The sequence below is a fragment of the Stegodyphus dumicola genome, chromosome X2, assembly GCF_044657685.1.
Source record: "Stegodyphus dumicola isolate Sdum_Otavi_A_Nest chromosome X2, ASM4465768v1".
NCBI lineage: Eukaryota > Metazoa > Arthropoda > Arachnida > Araneae > Eresidae > Stegodyphus > Stegodyphus dumicola.
The window spans coordinates 17,994,186-18,014,845 of record NC_140781.1 but is presented as its reverse complement, the minus strand read 5'-3'; the positions used below and the strand labels follow the sequence as shown (position 1 = coordinate 18,014,845).

Genomic DNA, 20,660 nt, shown 5'->3' with positions numbered 1-20,660 from the left:
GTAGTTTACAAATACTAGATCCGTAGAGGTACCTGAGCAATTTCCAAAGTTGCCGAAATCCGAAATTGCCTAAGCAATTTCTCCCAAGAGATAGGACGGCCCATAAAAGTCTGTAGTTGTCCGTATCAGCATGACGTAACAAGTTTGCAATAACTTTTCAGCTCTCGCATGACTTTCATGTGGCTACTGGGAGTCGATTTTGAAGAGTTACATGGGAGAGGTCCGTTGGCAAGAGAGCCTGATGTTTTGTGTACAAAACAAAGTCCGCTGAATATAGTTTAGAAAACATCGAACTTTGGACCAAGAACCCTTTCCTTAGTGGGGAACCATTCTCTTCACAAATGAGTCCCGATTCATCGTAACTACTAATTCTCGACATAACTTCATCTGGGGATTGCCAGTATCTGTCCTCAGACATCCTAGAAAAGAACCAGCATGAAAGCGGAGTTTAATGATCTGAGTAGGCATAATGATGAAAGGGAGTATAGAGGCACTTTGGCAGAGACTCTGTTGACTGCTCCGACGTAATTGGAAGAGATCTTTTAACATTATATTCGCCTGTTCAGGGATATGGTTGACCATCGGCTCATTATTATGTATCGTAAAGCTCATCCGTATAGGACTAATCTGGAGGATGATTTTCAGGATATTAATATTATTCTAGCCAGATCTCCAGACTTAAAACTTATGGAACATGTCTGTGACGATCTTGGGAGGAGAATTGCAAAATCTCTCCTTCTTATCTACTTTTTGCACTATTTTTTTTTTTTTTTTTTTTTTTTTTTTCGGAATTCATTTTCCCATGTCTTCCGCCGTCTGTATATGAAATTTAATTTCATTTCGTTTGTTAGTTTTTGGTACACTGCAAATACCTTCAAACATGGAAAGTTAGTCATCCTATATATATAGTATGTACACTAAGGTGTTCAAATATGAAGTGGATTGTTGCTTTTTGTGCGGTGATATCTGCGGCAGAGAAAATGACTTCGAATATCTCACCCATCAAATACTGATACATATAAATTACTTAACAACCTAATTATAAATAATTTCGAAGCAAGACTATTTTATATCTGTCAGAACTTTCAGGGGAATTTGTTCATACCATTCTAGGATTTCGTCTTTTCTCCTGTAATCATTTTCCACAAGAACATCCGCTATCTTGAACAAAGCTTGCAATCTTAAATCCTAAAAGTAAATTATTTGAATAAATGATAAAATTCCTAACATAAAATCTTAAGAAATGTTTTTTAAATAAACTAGATAGAGCAGATAGGTAATGCAAAGAAAACATAGATTTCCACGTTACAGGTAAGATTAAAATAACAAAACTATCAGAATAGTGATACATACTCTTGCTAAAATTCCTGCTTTAATGGCCTCATGTTTTTTGAAAGTAGCATCAGCTTGCTTTATATTGGCTCCATAATTAGGATCTGCTAATATTTTCTGCATTTCTTTTAGATATTCTTTCATTGACCTATGCTACAAAAATACGAGCAAAAAATAATTATCAACAGCGTCAGAAAAATTATTACCATTTTTTAATACCGTACCCATTATATCGTTAGCAGTAATAATGTTACTGTTAGTTACATCTTTCTTATTTGTTGTGCTTATAACCCTTAATAAAACACGTGTGTTATTAGATAAGTGTGTGAGGTTATTTCAGTGAAGGATAATTATGTTTAAATTTACTTAAATTAGTAGGTTAGGCTTCAGAGGAAAAAAAATTGTTCCTCAGCAGTTGTCATCATCTTTAACTAACAGACTGACTTTCAAACAAAATACAAAAGATAATTTAAGGATTGTTTAAAAATTAAAATCTGTTCTAAAACTAAACAGATCATAAAAATGTAACACATCGAGTGTTATATTAAACGGTTACAAAGTTTGTGTTTAAATACCAAAATATAAAGGTTACGAACAGGGGTCGAATAGCCTAATTTCTGATTATTGTATCTTATGCATTTGAATGAGATATTCGTGTGTCATAGTCCTTTGTGTCATAAACAATCACAGTCCTTTGGGTCAATCAAATATTTGTTCGTCACAGTTCTTTGTATCATAAGTTCATTCTGTGTCACAAACTTCCAGAGATATTGTACAAAGTTCAAGGACCTTTATAAACGATATACCAGATTACCTTGTATAAGGGCACTTCATCGTCATCACAAAACTAGCGCTCTGCATATAATATATCTAATTATGTGCCACAGAGTCATTTTTACCATCCATATCATTATCCATTACATAGAAAATAGCGTATTTGAAAGTCAAAATTATGATTTCCAAGTATACTGCATTTCTATAATGCACTGCACTTACTTGCCGCCCAATCGGGATAGTGGTTAGTGACGCTGATAGCGCCCAGGTTCGAATCCCGGAGAAGGCATAGATGTTTATAAATGTATAGTATCTGTGCGGCATGGGGACACTCTAAATATCCGACGAGCCAAAAGTCATATCCAGAGGTTGTAGTAGGGGAAGAGGGTTGGGAGATCCACGGACGTGTCCCCTTCGGAGTGTTCTCCTGTATGCGTATATTGTACGTATACTGCGAATTGCATCTTTAGAATACATTGTATGTGTTTTGCATTATAATTACATATTGTTAACTAAAAGCGCTCACTGAACGAAAATTGCATTTGTACATATAAATATAGTATGTAGTAAGTGTTTTATATTTCACTGAATATTGTATGCATGTCATTCCATACAGCGCAATATTTAGATTTTATGTATGAATAAGTATTAAACTGTATAAATTATGTACATATTGTATGCGCATATTGCATGTATATCGCGAATTACAAGTATTTAGTAAATTGTATGTGTTTTGTCTTTTAATTGCGTATTGTTAACCAGAAGCGTGTACTGAAAGTAGATTGCAACTGTACGTGCATATATTGCATCTAGTAGGTGTATTGTATTCTGCTGAAGCGTATTGAATTTTGTGTATTGTGCGCATGTCATTCTATACAGCATAACAATTAGGCTTCATGTATCAATAAGTATTTAACCTTATATGCTAGGTGTATATTGCACGTATACTGCGAACTGCGTGTAAACAGTATATTTTGTGTGTTCTACATTAAAATTGTATATTCTTAAGTAAAAGCGCACATTGAACGAAAATTGCATTTGTACGCACACATATAGTATACAGTAAATCTTTTGTATTTTAATGAATACTGTATATTGTGTAGGTCTTATGTATTAATAGGTATTTAACTGCATATGTTATGTGTATATTGTATGCGTGTATTGCACGTATATTGCGAATTTCATATGGTATGTGTTCTAGATTTTAATTGCATATTAACCAGAAGCTCGTACTGAAAGCACATTGCAACTGTACATGCATGTATAGTACATGCATGCATAGTATATGATGTATGTATAGTATATGATGCATATATAATAGATGTACTGTATTCTATGTAAGTGGACTGTAGTGTGGACTCATGGTCCATAAATTAAGGATAATTCAAAATCGCACGTAAGTCGAACTCTAAAGTAAAAATTTCTCTCTCTAACTGCGCAACAAATGACCAGCGATTAAATACATGCATCTATTGACTCTGCCTTCCTCGACGGTGGAGGTTTTTGGTTTGTAGATTTTCCACCGCGTCGGTTAGGTTTCGCCTTAGGTTTGAAACCTCATCGGTAGCGTTACTCCATCCAAATTGGGGGTGGAACTGAGCAAAGTCTTATTGTCACCCATGTGGTGCTTAGGCCTCTTGCCAACGACATGATGAATTTCGTGGGCTTGTACTGATATTGCTGTCAGACAAGTGAGATAAGTCACAACAACAACAACAGTACACTTACACGATATTGCAATACTTGAAATAAATTGTGATCTTTTCCAACGTTGCTGTTGTTAAAGGCACAAACATGTACTTCACAACTTGTCATACCTTAATTAAGAGTCGTAAAAATGAATAACGTATATTGATAATTATTGTCTTCTGACTAGTTATTTAGTAATATTAAATGAACTAGTTTAATACCTCATTTAGTTTAACAAATCTATTCATACTTGCTACTCTGGTCTTAATAAATAAAAGGATCTGGTGATTTTAAATAAAATATAACCATTATATATCAGTGGCTGTTCTCAGCCATATTAACTTATGAAACCTAAACTTGATAAGTTTTTAGTGGGCATGAATCTGGGATTTATAACTTCAAACAGTCCCACACCTGTTCTTGAAACATGAGACAAAAACTTTCAGATCGAGTTATAAGTCCTAGAAATATTAGTACCTTCAATTCGAATTTATAGGCGAGATTTGCCAATCTCTCTTGCTCTTTCAGTTGGTTTCGGATTTTGAACTCGTGCTCGTGCTCAGCCCTTTCTAGTTTCTCCCAGGCTTTTTCAATGGCTGCTGGAGAAATCTCCTCTGGAGGCGACCATCCAAACTTCCCTAGTCTTTTCATTTGAATAGCAAACAGCAGAGCTTCAATTTCGTTCTTCATATCGTTTCTGTAATACACATGATAATTTTTACACTTGAAGCTATGACATTTCATAGTGAATTATTATGTATATCAAGCATGAACATAAGATATCACCAATGTATTAAAAATTGAAATTTTAAAAGTAGTGGTGTAGAAATTAAGCACCTTTTTTTATCAAACATTAAATTCTGAAACAATAATTTATAAGAAGGAAATTGAAATTATTTAGACATATCCTTCGACTCTTTAATTATTATTTAATACTTTAGAACGATAATACATAGATAAATGTATTCATAGAATAGTGCTGAGGAATTCCATATATAAAACGAGTCCAATGAACTGTACTCAGATGCACTAGTAGTTGAACCTGCATTATATTAAGTTGTATACTGAACTATTGGCAGCCGTATTCATTGATCAGGGGTCCTCATTCACTCTATCTGCTACCTGCTTTATTGTCCTACTTCCACTTTTCATAGATACTAACAAGAGTACCTTGCGAACAACCAAATAGCAGTGCCATTTCCGAGACACTAGTTCCTGGCCATTGGGGGCATAACAATCTGGTCTTTATCAAAGTCTCTTAAATCAGTTAGGAGTTTTCACCGTCAACGTGGAGAATCATCATCCAACACCCTTTTAGTTCGAGCACCACTGTAGAGACATTAGGTTATTATTTTTCAGCAGGAGTCATGAAAAATTAGCAAAGCCTTCGCCGAACCACGGGCCTCTGGAATACTCGCATACAGAAAACTACACCGCATGCTAAGAAGGCTGGAAAAATACCTTATAAACGCACCCCCAAGTAGTCAAGAATGCGATATTGCAATATTCCCGGCAATCGTTAAGTAGCAATCTTAACTTGTCACATGCGACCTACATCGTTCGGGAAAAGACATTCTCGCAGTGTAGGGCTGCACATGTTACTTTGGCTGACAGGAGTAAGCTGTGTGTGATGCTTCATCTCTTTAGTCTGGTCAACTAGAACAGCTGTGGGGAAATAATTCTCTCTCATTAACAATAATATGCAAAACCTAAACAACATCTCCTCTGATTTGAGCAGTAATTCCACAAAACATCAAATGGGAGACATGAAAATAATAAATACTGCAGAGGTCACAATGCAGTACTTAAAGGATGAGGAAGCATAACAGCAAAAAAAAAAAAATGAATATGATACATACAACTACGAAATGAATAGAAACAAGCTTTATTGACAGAATGTAGGTGGTAAAAAACCTATTTGGCCAACAGGGAGAACAAGAAACCAAAGAGCCTTAGTAAGGAATAATGACCATCCCTGAATGCAGTGGTTGCGTTGCAGCGTCTGTCGATACTCAAAACCAGATTATCTACCAGTTCTCGAGGTAAGAGTAAGGTAAACGGTGAAGTCATCGGGTGTACCGGCTGATTTATCTAACGCAGCCGTAGCATTTCGCTAAGAAAACACGACCAATGTTTACATAATATTCTAGAAACTCCTTTCATTTTATCAAACTGATGTTCTATTTAAAATTGCTATGTTTATATAAATTATATCAGTTATTGTAAGTATAATTCTGTCAAAAAATTTCATTTTAATGTGTTCCTAAATAATATCTCACAAAGCAAGTTTCCGACTAAATATTAAATCATTATTCTCTTTTTTTGCTAACATTAAATTACTTATTCTCTATTAAAAAGTTTAAAGAATGATTAAAATTGTTTACTTTTCTGGCTTCTCCTGTATTCTGTAATTCTTGAAACGTAATATTTCTTGTTGGATATCTTCAAAAGACTTCGGAGGCTCCATTTCTGCAAAGCTCTTAATTTTTTCCTGAATCCAGTCTAGAAGTTCACCAGCTTCTATTTCATATCCCTTTTTTAATTCTTCAATATCCATCATTTTGGCTAACACCTGCAAAAATGTATTATTAACTTATTAAAACTTTCCTCCCAATAAATATACGTTATTTGCATAACTAAGCACTTACTTTTGCAATACGTTTGCCTCCAGTCATCCCTTTTTTGATATTCGCAAGTCCTTTAGAAAATGTGGAGACATAAACTAGAATAGATTTTTCGTCAGGATTGTCTGTGTCCACATCTGGAATGAATAAAAAACGTAAATGGGGGTTAGGAGACTGGTATTTAATAGAAGCTGATAGCTATAACTGAGTAAAAAAGACTGAAGGACCATGTGGCAGTGTATGTATTTCTCACTTATTCATCTTGGAATCTTCGTTTTTGCTTCTTTCTCTAATTTTGCCTTTGTGTTTGTTTTGTAACATAATGTATTTTTATGTATTCAATTTGGAATTTTATGATTATTTTGAACCACTTTGTCAGGAACAATGAATTTATGAATAATTTGGTCTTCAGCTAAGATCTGACTGTTTTCAAAGTTGATATGTTGGGCCTTATATACCTCACTTGTCTTGTCACTTGTCACAAGACAAGTCACTTGTCACTTGTTACTTGTCAGTAACGTCAGATCAAGTCTACGAATTTTATCTTGGCAAGGTGTTCAGAACAGCATCTGCTGTTGGCTTGGGCTTTGAGCACCATATACGTGACCGTACGATTTCGTTCAGATTCCTTCCAGTTTTTAAGGAGAATCTCCTGTCGATGAGTCCAAGGGTCTCTCGCCAATCTTCTTCTGTAACCAAACCACTCAAGAGGACTTTTGGCTCTCTGTATATTTTATGTGCCTCTATACTGAAAAGAAACTATATAACTACAAACATCTAAACATTCTCTGATATTTAAGCTCAGGACCAACGATACGGCAGTCAAAAAATCAGGTAGACGATACGTATTTTGAACCACTGAAGGAAATAGCTCTGGATAATTTGTAACTGAAATGAAGTTTAGTAACAAACTGATTTCTCCTTTTGCTTGCTACAAGCAAATATGATCTCGCCAAGAGCATCTTTAACTGTCTTCCGTCATGTTCGTACGGAAAGGGTTCCATTCGTGCACAACCCGGCTTATCTCTCCGACAGATTTCTTTAGTTTGGTACTACTGTTTCAAACTGGATTTCGACTGCAACTCGATTTTAGGATCTTCCCTTTGGAAGTTCAGATTAGCGTTGAATTACGCGATAACCAAATGCAACTTTGGATAATTTCTGTTTGAAGTAATGGTTTCGGAGTTTGATTTCATAATATTCGTCTTTTCTTGGAAAATTTCAATAACTTCAAGCGTACAATTTATGTATCACTTATTGCTCCTGTTTTTCAGCCATTACTTAAATAATTATCCTTCTAAAGTATCCGTCGGCTTGATAAAGGGAATTTTTTCCCATCATTTTATTGATTTTCTTAAAACTGTTTAGTTGTTTTAAGTACATTACTAAAGAAATAAGAGAAATCGCGTAATTAATTCCAAAATTTCAAATAAATTATTTAAAAATTCTAATTAATTTTGAGACTTTATGTGTTTAATTTGACAAAGTATATAAAAACAATACTACAAGTTTTATAGAACTTTAAAAAATCTGACAGATACGTCTAAGACTCATTTCAAGAACAAAATACTTTTTTCTCGATGACTGTGTCTATAACAGAGTGAATAAATTTCATTTCAACAAGAATAACATGATAGAATTCAGAAATATTCAAGATTCTTCAAAGATAGTTATATCAATTTAAAGTAGTGAAATTATTCTTGAACAGGAAGAAATACTCCAAATAAATTAACAAGCAATCTGTAAATTAATGAATACGAATCAACAAAAATACTTTTTTTAGGAAAGCATGTGTTTACAATATACAATTGTAAACATTTCTATGAAGTAATAGATACTTTTTGCTGTCAAAAAAATTAAGCATTTTCTTCAAATTTTGAAATCTTGTTTTTATGATTATAAAAGCCATCTCATTTTAACAAGAGTTATTTGAAATCGATCGAAGACATACTAGTATTCCAGAAAGTAATGTGAAATACTGTCTTTTAGAGTGAAAAGTAATGTAATAATATGAAAAATAAAATCCATGATTTTTTAATCACATTCTCGCCTCTAGAATTAATAAAGCCCATACGTATTCATCTAGAAATAATAAGGTCAATACGGACGCTGCTGGAAAGAAAGAAACCGTGTGTTAATGCGAGCTGAGGAGAAACTGCAGTAAATACGCCAAAACTGTTCAAAACAAAACTGCCATCTTACCAGTACTTTTGCATAAAAATAATAGCTGACTTTTTCTTATATATAACTAAATTAAGAACCAACATGCTCAGACAATATTCAGCCTTAAATATTTAATATTTTCATTACACAACCAGCTGAATCATCAGATGCATTTTCATTATTCAGTTAAAGTTACATATTCATTCAGTAAAACTTAATCAATTTTAACTAAGCGTGTAGCCGATGTATCTCTCTCTCTCTCTCTATCTATCTATATATATATCTTGCTATCCAGATAGTCACTAGTGGTTTTGAAACCAGTGTCTGCAAGGGAGTTAATCTCAAAAACTGGTTCATTTCGCATTTTTATTACTGTGCCAATCAGCATGCGGCGGATACGAGGTGTGACACAAAAAAAGAAACTAAATGTGTAGCTTGAAAACAGAGTGGAGTTGGCAACAGCTGTTTTGGTGACGTCATGCCACACACTTCCTCTTTCCATGCGGCCAGTTTCGACCTAACCGACCACGCCAGTGGGGAGTACTGAGCCATTGAGTGAACATATGCAACTGCATTCGACCGGAAAAATGTCTAATGTAAAAACCGAACAGCAAATCAACATCAAGTTTCTTGTGAATTTAAAAAAATCAACTACGGGGGAAACATTTTGAATGTTAACCGAGGCTTATGGAGATGAACCTTTTTCTCATGCACGAGTGTTTGAGTGGCATAAGCGGTTTTCAGGGGGGGGGAACAGTGGTCAAACTGCTAATCAATACTACTACACTGCAGTACTAAAAAGACTTCCTGAAAAAGATTAGGAAAACAAAGGCCAGAGTCGTGAAGTGATGGATGGCTGTTGCACCAGGACAATGCACCCGCTCACACGGCCCTATCCGTCAAGCAGTTTCTGACCAGCATAAACATTACTGTGATGGGCCATCTTCCTTATTCACCTGATTTGGCTCCATGAGACTTTTTTTATTTCCTAAAGTTAAATCTTACTTAAAGGGAAGCCATTTTACCTCAGCTGAGGAGGTTCAGGCAAAAACGGAGAATCTCCTGAAGGACCTTCCAAAAACCTTGTTTTAGAACTGTTACCAGCAATGGCAGCACAGAATGCAGAAGTGCGTGAATGCTGAAGAGAACTACTTTGAAGGTGATAATATCACGGAAAACTGATTCTGTAAGTACAATGATTTATTGGACTAATCCCCTTTTTTTGTTGTTGTTTTTTTGTTTTTGTGTCTCACCTTGTATTTTGAAAGTGTTTTAAAATTACAATTTGCATAATATAGTTCAAAATATTCAGCTACGGACTCTTAAATAAGCTTATCGTATTACCATGTTTATTTCGAACTGAAATTATATTTAAAAACTAAAATTTAGTTTGTTTTACTGCAAGCGCAATTTCAAACGCATGTGGCCTAGGAGCTGCAATTAGATCACGCGTAGTCTACAGAATTGGCAGAAATGCTATATCTGTATTGTAGTACAGATTCTAAAAAATGTAACTATAAATCGTCGGTAAGCAGCAAAAACGAGAACTGAAATAAGAAATCGAACTTACCTTCTGGATCGAGAAGTCGTGGAATACCAAGTTGTTTAGAGGCCACGCTGAATGCGTTCTCCAGATTGTATACATGTTCCTGAGGTTTCAGAGCATAGAAGTCGACAAGCGCAGGCATATGAGAATGGATAAGGGCATTGAATGCTAATCCGTCTCGCCAACTTCTATGAAAATCTCTCACTTTAACATTCGGATACCTATAAAAGAATAAAATGATATGGGATTTCATCAAACGAGCTACTCGTAAACTGTAAGTAAGCGGCATTAAAATCGTTAGCCTTGAAAGGTCTTCGTTACTTTTACCGCTACGCCTCCCCCCCCCCTTTTTTTTTTTTTTTTTTTTTTTTGCCTTTAACTAAATTTCGACTCAAATAGTAAGTGAAATCCTATCTATCACACATACAAGTGTTCAAACAAAGCAAATTAATTTGCTTAAAACTCAGTTTTGCATTATTAGTTCAAACTATGGGAATTATTTAATTAACATTTATTTTATGCTCAAGTAGCTTTTCTATCACTCTTGCTTTCAACTCGCACTTTCTTGCCAGAATGCAAATCGACTAGCGTGCGTGTATTCAAATAAAGTTGAATGAAAGTAATATTTAAGGGAAGGCTTTGGAAGAGGAAATCAGAGCGTGTTACGCCTGCCTGAAGCTCACGTGGTAAAAGTTTAGGGTACCCCTTGGTGAAACTTGGCGATTTTTGGCGGTACATGGATACCGATTTTGTGCAATTCTTTGACTTGTTATTTTGGCTTGCGAAGCGACGATTTTTGCGCCGAAAATCGCCGCTAGACAAAGCCAAAATAACAAGACAAACAATTGCACAAACTCGGTATCCATGTACACATCGACTTATTTTCACCTAAAAAAAATATCTCCGAATTGCACAAAAATGGCAATGCGCACTCCTTTGACTTTATCCATCTACACGTCGACCTATTTTCACTTAAAAAAAAATCCCAGTATTGCACAAACTTGCATTGCGCACTCCCTTGACTTTGTCCATGTACACATCGATATATTTTCACTTAAAAAAGTTAAAGCAGCACCAAATTCTACAATAAAGGCAAACAAAAATACATAATCTCAATAAAATACATTTTAAACCAAACAATAAAATAACATAAAAAAGGAAAAACATGTTATACATTTAAGCACTACCAAAAGCAAATATTCACTTACCATGATTTTCGAGTTCGCTTCGTACACCCAGAGCCACGTAAAAATCAAAATATCAATCATACTCAAATGACTTTTTTCAAACCAGGTACTCTTTCTGATCGAACGCTTCACACAATGACCATCTGAACCTTTCCTCCTACAAACCCATTCAAATCCATCTAAACGGTTTTTACGTTCGGACTAGACGCATATCCTTCCCACATACAGGACACTTATAATGGCTACTAAGTAAACCTTCATTTACACACCAGTCAATTAAAGCTCTTTTCCCCTTTCGCTCCAAATCGTACAGAAAATTCAAATTAATCTTACTACATTCGGCCATTGTACCGTCTAAAGAATGAAACCAACACACACCACAAAAATGCTTACAAAACATCCCATGATTCAAAATTTCCCAGAATCATGCACCCGATTACGTCACAATAGGGTTTCCATAACATTCAACTACTCAGGCTACCATAAATGAAACAACAACTTGGCGATAAATCAAACAACAACTTCGCCATAATACAAGAGGTACCTTAAAGCCTACTCTACCAGCTCACGTTGCTAACTTTGATTTTCTAGCGATTAGATTTCTGTGGCGTTGATCTGTTAGAAGACACTTAATAGTCTTCTAACGCTCAATTTGTGATAGCCAAACATCCAAGACATTTTACTGGCGCCCGAACAATATAGATAACTATGTCACAGGAATCTTCACCGATTGCTTTGATCCTCTCAACGTCGCAAGTCTCGTCGTCCCCAATCCCCCCCCCATGGAGCAATTTGGATTTATCATCGGCACCCTAATAGCTGCTATAAGGCCTGCAGACACCTCTTATTGGAAAGACTTCAATTATAAATTTTATTGGGCAACTAAATTCCCATTTTCTACGGCATGCAGTGCCAGAGACACAAATAATTACGACTGTAAAGTCCGCACTTAGAGGCCGGACTTCCATGTAGTACAAGTGCTTTGGAAAATTTGTGTTGATTGAGCGTGGGAAGCTACACCTTTGAAAATTTTTAAAACGCGTTCATTAAATTGTTCCCAATGGTCAAGGATAGGCCCAAGCTCGGGTCGGAGATATTTAGTAAATTTCAGTTTAAAATCGAGAACTTTACAGACTTTATTCTAAAAAAGTTCAAATATTTATTTGTTGTATGGCAAGATTCCGGACGAAGAAATTATTCCAGATGACGAAGAAATTTCCAGCGTGCAATGGATACAATTTTAGGACCAGAATCATTTATCTATTTAGACAGAATGCATTGACTATCAGATATCAAGAATACATTTATGCATTAGACATTAACAATATATTTATCTATTAGACATCAAGAATATATTTATCTATTAGACATCAAGAATATGTTTATCTATTAGACATCAAGAATACATTTATCTGCTATTTAGATGATATAATAGTCAAGAGCGAAACAAGCGATGAGCATACTAAAGATTTACGTCAAGTATTTTTGCTTCTAAATGAAGCTGAACTAAAAATAAATGCCGCCAAATAGATGTTCGCTGCTCCAAAATTTCGTTACTTAGGATGTGAAATCGTTCGTTACTTAGGAATCGAAAGTGAAAATTCCAAAATAATAACGATTAAAAACTACCCTCGGCCAAATACTGCAAAGAAACTATCAATATTCTTAGGCATGTGATCGTGTTATAGAACTTTCATTAAAGATTTCGCTCAAATAGCCAAACCATTATTACAATTGAAACTGCAGTCCTACTAACATTCGCAGTACAAAAATTGAGAGTTTATTTTGGAAAGCCGCCGATTACAGTTTATTCAAATCATGCGGCCCTAGGACGTTTATACTCAGGAAAGGACTTATCGCCGAGACTTATTCGATGGACCCTTAAACTTCAAGAATTTAACTCAATTATCAAATATACTACGGGAAAAGAAAGCACGGTGGCCGATACGCTTTTAAGAATAAAGTTGGATGAAGAAGAGAATACGATAAAGTATACTATGCTTACAGCGAAAATACTAAACTCACGCGAAACGATTGTAGAAGAATTGAAAAGTCATTCCGAATTTGAAAATATTTATCACCTGAAAGATCCGGATCATTTTGAACACCCTGACATTACGGCAATAAGAAATAGAACATAAAACTGCGAACTTATTGATAATCTGTTATTTTATTCGAAGACTACATATCAAAATTATGAGCTTAGACTGGTGATCTCAGCGAACTTAGGGTTAAATATTCTAAATGACTGCATGCACTGACGTATTCTTGCTTGATGAGAGCATATTCCTTGTTAGTCGAACTTCGTAAGATTTTCTGTGTTGAAACTTTTAACGCTTGTTTTTATTATTCGGTATCAAGCCTACAAAATTCATTTTACTCTGTTCACGAAATTCGTATTACTGAATTTCGTTTATGCACAATAAATTTAGTATGCTCTGCAACCGTAGTTTAAATTTCTTTAATGTACCTTGAATTCACAGCTTGTTTGCTGCTTAAACATTAGTAGCAAATAAGCTTAGCTTTTACATTTTTAAATAAAATTGTCATTCATAATGCCCTTAAATAACATACGTATAAATTGTAAGTAACAAATCTTAACAATTGTACTAACCTGAATTACTTCTTTGCTAACAATGCGCATTTAAATAAAAATAATTATTAAAGTTAGGGTGGAATACTTACCCATCAGTTTTAGTTTGACACCAAAGCAACAGCGAGTCTTTGGCTATTTTCTGTACTGGGTACTGCGTTTGGCTCATAGGTGGAGGTATGAATGTTCTGTCATTATTTGCATCCTTAAAATAAAATAAATGCGCTTCGTCACTCATTAAGTATAATTAAGAAGAAATCACTTAATTTCTTAGCTCTAAATTGACGGAAATAGTCTCATTAACGCTTCGAGAATATTCTTTCTTTCGTGTAATTTACCTGGAAACACTGATACACGCTATTTAAGATTATCATAGAATTTTAATGGATAGGACAAACGGAAGCCTAAATTTCATTCGCCTAATTCTTTCTAATTTTCATGTATCCTGCTCTAATTGTTTTCATGCAAATAGCGAGTTTTCGCTGCTTACAGACAGAAAAACCAAACTTTTTATCCTAATATAAATTTATTTAACTAAAAATGCAGATGCAACAGCTGCTTGCAATATCGTGATAAGGAATATGTGTGCAATTAAGTTCTACCCCTCCAGAAAAAGATGACGTAAATTGTTCCTGAACTCATAGCTTTAACTGTACTCTATAATTCTTTAATATCGAACTAATTCATAGGTCACTTTCTGAGTGGCGACAGAGCTTCAAACACTAATGTCTTAAGAAATGCAACGGCAGACGCGCTGTAAAAGCAGAAAAAATTGGGAAAATGATAGTAAGGGCTATAGTACTCGTAATAACAAGAGAGCTCCATCTTTCAGATACACAAGAGTCCTACTTTAATAGTTTAAAAATGCATTTTAATTTTCAAATTTGAATAGAAAAAAGTTTTGATTTAGGTTAAATAGTTAATGAAAATTAAAGTAAACCTCCTATATCTAAAACGGAAGTCTTATGAGTTACCTCTCTGAGAATTCAGATCCCACCAATGACAAGTGATCATTGAACTCAAGTAAACTCAGCAAAGACCTCATTGCATGAGCGTCCCACCAGCGGTCGAAGTAGCTGAACATTGGTAGTTTAGTCCGAGGTCAGAATCCCATGTACGGGCTGGCTGCATGGGCGTTTTCGTGGTTTTCTCCATGTAATAACGTGTTTAAGAGCCAGTTTCCCTTAGAAAGTCCGGTACTGTTCGGTTTCGAGGGCCGTAAAAAAATTGCAGCGAAAATGTACGCGCAAAAGCGCCAAATCTAGCAAACGCGCCCATTTAACAGCGCGCCAAATCTAGCGTAGGCGCAGATTTCAGATTGCGTAAGTTTATATAGTTCATTTCTTAAGACGCCATTGAAAGACTAGTTTAATTTTTAAATCCTTTTTTTGATATCCTATGGATTTAACAATTTGGGAATCGCCCATGACGAAAACTCGGCAATAGAATTTTGAGTAAAGTGCAGAATCACCCACTGCTTGACGCGTTTTTAGAATTGCACATACTCGGTATCCATGTGCACATCGACCTATTTTCACTTAAAAAAAATCCTAGAATTGCACAAAAATGGCACTGCGCACACGCTTGACTTTATCTATGTACACATCGACCTATTTTCTCTTAAAAAGTAAAAGAAAATTGACAAAAATCCAACTGTTTTTACCCTTGTAAAAAGGGGAACAAATAAGTGAGCGATTCTGCACTTTACCGAGAATATTTTCAAAGAAAAGGCATCATTCATTATAGAAAATTACGTTTGAACAACCAACGAGATGAAATTATGCTTTAGCGATAAGTCGGTAGCGAAATAGCGATGCAGGCATCCATTCAGTTATGTTTAGCAATTTTTATATAAATTATAATAATGATCTGAAATAGTTATTTACTCTTATGCTTCCATTCAGTCATGTTTAACCTTTTTCATATAAATTATAATAATAAAAATGTATTATATGAAATTAACCTTTCATCTAAATTAAAACATCAATCTTAAATAGTTATTTACTATTATACTTCCTTTCTTGCCGCAATTATTTTTGGCAGCATTGGCATCAACAATAGTTTGGCGATTTTTTACGGCCCTCGAAACCGAATAGTACCGAAAGTCCTTCCCGAAAGCATCCGTCCCCTTATGCAGATAGACCCCGAGGCCTTCGCATAAACCAATCAACCATTCCATGAGCTACGCACTCCCTGCATTTGCATTTTGTTAGTTTGTGTAACTTTAATGCAAGGCAGTTGCCCATACAGAGATATTTAATTCAAAACAATAACCTGCCTAAGGCAGTTTGCCTTTGTGTGCCTTTCCATAATTTAATGCCTCACTTTACTTCCAACATTTAACAATCATATTAAAAAGTTTGTTTTAAATAATCTTTATCAGTTCAATTATACTGGCTTTAAATAGTGGTCTTTTTGCACGCGATATTCACGTATCTAAGTCACTTTTTTATTGCTTCAGTATGGATCAGAAACAATGCAAGCAGATATATTAAATCCTGCTCATCAGCTTTAGATTCCCATAGCTCATCCGCGTTAGATTCAAATAAACTTTAATCATTTCTTTCTTACAAATAAACTTTAATCATTTCCTTTACTTGATTTTTTCTAATGAGCTATTTTCTAACCTCATCTGAAAATAATTGCGTAAAATAGTCAATATGCAAATTTTTAAGAGAAGAATGAGATATTTGCAAACATATTCAGTAAAATAATACTTCTTGGCAAAACTTTAGGTTTCTAGTAGATGAACATTCTTAATGCGTCATTGATAAATTCGGGCAGTAAGCACCCCTGTTTTTGAAGAACTTTTACATTTTTTAAGATGGTGTGGTAAGAAGGAAAGCAGCGAAATAATCTGGATTGGTAAGTACGTTGCAAATATGGCACATTCAAAATGAAATCCCAGTTCAGATTAATTTAATTTCAGTTCCGATTTATTCACAGTGACTAATAAAGTTTTCGTTCCCAAATTTAAAACCATACTTGTCCGAAGCGTTGTGAAAGCATCTGCGTCATAAGCGTTATACAAAGCTCATATAATACAGGTTAAGTTTTAAATGACGCAGTTTGGATAGATTTATTATAAGCTGTTGCTATTTTAGTACGAAAAAGAGAAATAAGCAAATTAGAATGGAGAGTTTGAAATTGCAAATTAAAATTATAGTTTTCACTTACATATTTTTATCTTACATATGTATCTATATTTCGACTGCACATGTTAGCTAAGCTATGTAATCGATTTATAAATATCATATAAAACTCTTGCTGATCCCTCAATGTTCCAAATTAAAATTTGAGTAAGTTACGTCTGTTCCTTTTGTGCACATTGAATGACCTGGTAAGACGTCTGGTTTATTTTACTGTGACAAAACACTAGAGGGATGTCTGTCTAAAGGGAGAGGTGCTTTCGGGGAGGACTTTCTGAGGGAAATTGGCTCGCATATACGTTACATATGGGGAAAATCACGAAAACGCACTGTAGCCAGCTGTGGGCCTATCTGGTAAAAAGATTACGAAACTGTCAAGGCAAAAGAAATGAAACTTATTCACATGATTACTTTATGCTCTAGCTACGTGAACTGTAAATTTGTTATCACTCTTTCATGTCTATAGCCTTCTTAAGGTTAAACATTTATTATATTTTATGAACACATAAAGTATTATATTTTATTAATTCATTATTTCCAGAGTACATTACTAATTTTATTCTGGACCATTCAAAGTCTTCCGAAGTGTTCTAATACTTACTTCAACTTGCTGTTGATGTTGCCATATTTCACATCGTAAAATAATTGTCCACAGAAGACCAAGAATGAGATGTGGTTTCCCATCGACAATGTCTTCAGATGAAATATTTTCTAATCTCATCTGAAAAAAAAAATTGCTACTTTGTATTAACTGAATACTGTTAGTAATACTTGTAAGGATCCTAAGTTTTACTAACGTTTATTTTATTTTAAAACTTTACTATCACTTCTTATTTTCTACTTCCGGCCAGAATTAAAAGCTTTAACTTATTTATGCAAATTTGTCTTGCTAACGCCAAGTACTTAAGTTGTGGCATTTTGCCAAGCAAGAGAGAGGAAGGAGTTATTAGAAGCAGGCCGCTTGCCATAGTGGTTTTACTCGGTTGCTGGTTGCCTTCAAGGCCATAGATTTAATCCTCTTGATAATTTTAAACGTATCGTAGTGTTAGCAGCTCTCTGTACTACATAAGGCTTTTGTTAAATAAACGGCCAATCTTGAAGTTAGGCACTTGTATATTAATCCAAAGTTAGTTTTAGTTAGAATTTTAGTTAGCAGTTTTATATTCTTACGTTCAGACCACAAGTGGTTGGTCTCTGTATTCCGAAGTTCCGGAAACCTCTGTAAAGATAGAAAAATAAAGGGTTTCGTATACCCTTCCTGTGTGTATTGTCTACTTCACAATTTATTGAACATAGCTTGAGTAAGCTCCCTGTTCCGAGTCAGGACAGTTCATGTTTCCAAAGCAAGTAAAGAGGATCACAAGTCCTGATATACTTAGCAGGAAAGTTGCGTCAGGTAGTTTGAACTACTTCAAGAAGTATATTATATTGATAATCATACTAGAAACACGGAACAAAGGTTTTACAGGCTGTACTGAGCTGAAAGGCTTTGATTAAGTAACTGTGCTAGTTCTTTCCCAGTCAGAGCAATTTACTTCAAAAAGGCTATCTTCTGGATAAATTTACTATATCTTTTGCCAAGTGTTTAAAGATATGGTGGTTGCACACTTAAACTCTGTAGGTGAGGCAAATCTTTAATCTACAACAAAATGACTACTTTCTCGCCGCTTATACATACTCAGATTTAAAGACTCATAAATGCTGAGAATTTTCTGGGTTCATACAAATATTTTACACCAGTTTATTTTTAGGTAATCTGGAATGTATATTTGCGAAACAGCAGTCTGCCATGTTGTCTTTAGACTCAAATTACCTTCTATGTCCAGATTATCAAATTGTCTCAAATTATCTTCTCTTTCCTTTTCGTCAATACTTCACCATCGCTATCATTCGAGCATTAATCTACAATACCATATATCTCTTCTTTTCAAATTTATGTCAAATTTAGTTTGTTGATTCAACTGACTTTGGGCTAAAACTAACTGCACAGATGAGACTATTTATATATATATATATATGGCATCTTTGGACAGTGAACAAAGCCATAGAGATTGTGAAACCTCTAAGATATTTCAATACAAAATAAAAGGCTGATTGGGAAGTTTTCAGACTGCCTGTATTTCTCTTCCGTTAGCGGTGGCAACCCCATACTTCATTTTGTGAAGGTCAACACATCGATGTGTTTGAAGGCCCAGTGTGGGGCAAGATACCTGTCAATGATTTGACGAACACCACTCTTGAACACGTTAGCTGAAAGGCGCGCGTTTTCACATTTCTAGCATGTGACACAGAGTCGAAAGTATAGACCAAGAACAGAAATGTCACGATATTATACGTTACACGCTGTACGCCAGCGGAATATTATGTTACTAACTTTATGTAAATTATATCTGTTTATTTTATTTGTGTTATAATAAAGTGCATGTCCTATTCGTACGTATGCTACATGAAAATGCCCACATCCCGGTCATGTTAAATATATGCAGACCCCACCTCATGTAGGATATATCACAGAAAAAAAGATTTTTTTTTAAAATATCATAATTGCTAGACGCATGAGTTTCTTTTAAACGCTATGTATTTTTAATAGCGATACATGGATGATGCTCGACAATAGCTTTCATGAAAGAGTAATAAAAAAACTAGGGCAAAAATTTAGAAGTTTACTTCTGTTGCTAAATTAAGTTATGCTCCTCAGATGTGTTTAAGAACATCTGGAAATATTGGAAGTTCAAAATTAGTATAAGAAATCACCACATACACTCCAAGGACAGGTAAATATGCAATAATCGTATCAAATGTATACAGTAAGCCGTCTGGACTTAAGACGGATGAAGATGCCCTAGCTTTAAATGCCAAATCTAAAGATAAAATTGGAAGTAGTTGTTGAAGAAGCAGGTTTTACTGTAATATGAAATAGTATAACAGTCTTAGAAACTCATGTATAAAGGGCAATAATACTCTAAAAGTAGTCTTTTACAACAGAAATGGTCATGTTAGTCTACAACTTAATAATGTAATGAAGGATGACGAATCGCTCGCCATTTATTGAATAAGTTATTCGGCATATCAGCCAAAAGTATTATACTTGTAATGAAAATATTGTTTTGAATTTTGTATATATGTAAATCATTTTAGTGAAATTATATGTAAATTGTAGTATCACTTGTATAATATAACATGAAAAGCATCAGAATGCGGAGCATCGCCGGAAAAATAGGGGTACAGGGGGTAAGTCTAACATTGAGGTAAATGGGTATATTGCCAAACTGGTGAGACAGTGCCAAGTTGGCTGTGGTTTTGGTGACTAATGTTTGTAGCCAGATTTGGCCAGAAATCGCAAAAGTAGCCAAGATTGGAGACATTTTAGTAAAATCCTTATGTAACTCTAATTGACCCGGTCCCTGAGTAACTGTAACTGTAACTTTCAGCAGTTTCGAGAAATCGAAGGTACTGGAAATTTCTCCGTGGACGGAGAAAGCCATATAAGATCCAAGAGAGCATCAGTTTTCAATTTAGCTCAGAATGTTGGGGATCACCGTGCAAGCTTTCGCCTTTTGATTTGTTTTGCATCGACGTTCTTAATAGTTTGAAATGATAACC

At 34.8% G+C, this 20,660-nt stretch overlaps 1 protein-coding gene across 2 annotated transcripts in view; it reads right to left on the bottom strand.

The window, feature by feature from the left end:
- Positions 1–20,660, bottom strand: part of LOC118181398 (spectrin beta chain, non-erythrocytic 1-like) — a 239,244-nt gene that overhangs the window by 186,579 nt on the left and 32,005 nt on the right. For both annotated transcript variants that reach the window (XM_085809705.1, XM_085809706.1), the window contains exons 3-10: positions 17,659–17,778; positions 14,001–14,113; positions 10,153–10,349; positions 6,444–6,556; positions 6,180–6,367; positions 4,273–4,492; positions 1,354–1,485; positions 1,106–1,188 (exon numbers count right to left, since the gene is read on the bottom strand). In XM_085809705.1, the coding sequence (XP_085665831.1) occupies positions 1,106–1,188; positions 1,354–1,485; positions 4,273–4,492; positions 6,180–6,367; positions 6,444–6,556; positions 10,153–10,349; positions 14,001–14,113; positions 17,659–17,778 (1,166 nt within the window). The remainder of the gene's footprint in view (positions 1–1,105; positions 1,189–1,353; positions 1,486–4,272; positions 4,493–6,179; positions 6,368–6,443; positions 6,557–10,152; positions 10,350–14,000; positions 14,114–17,658; positions 17,779–20,660) is intronic.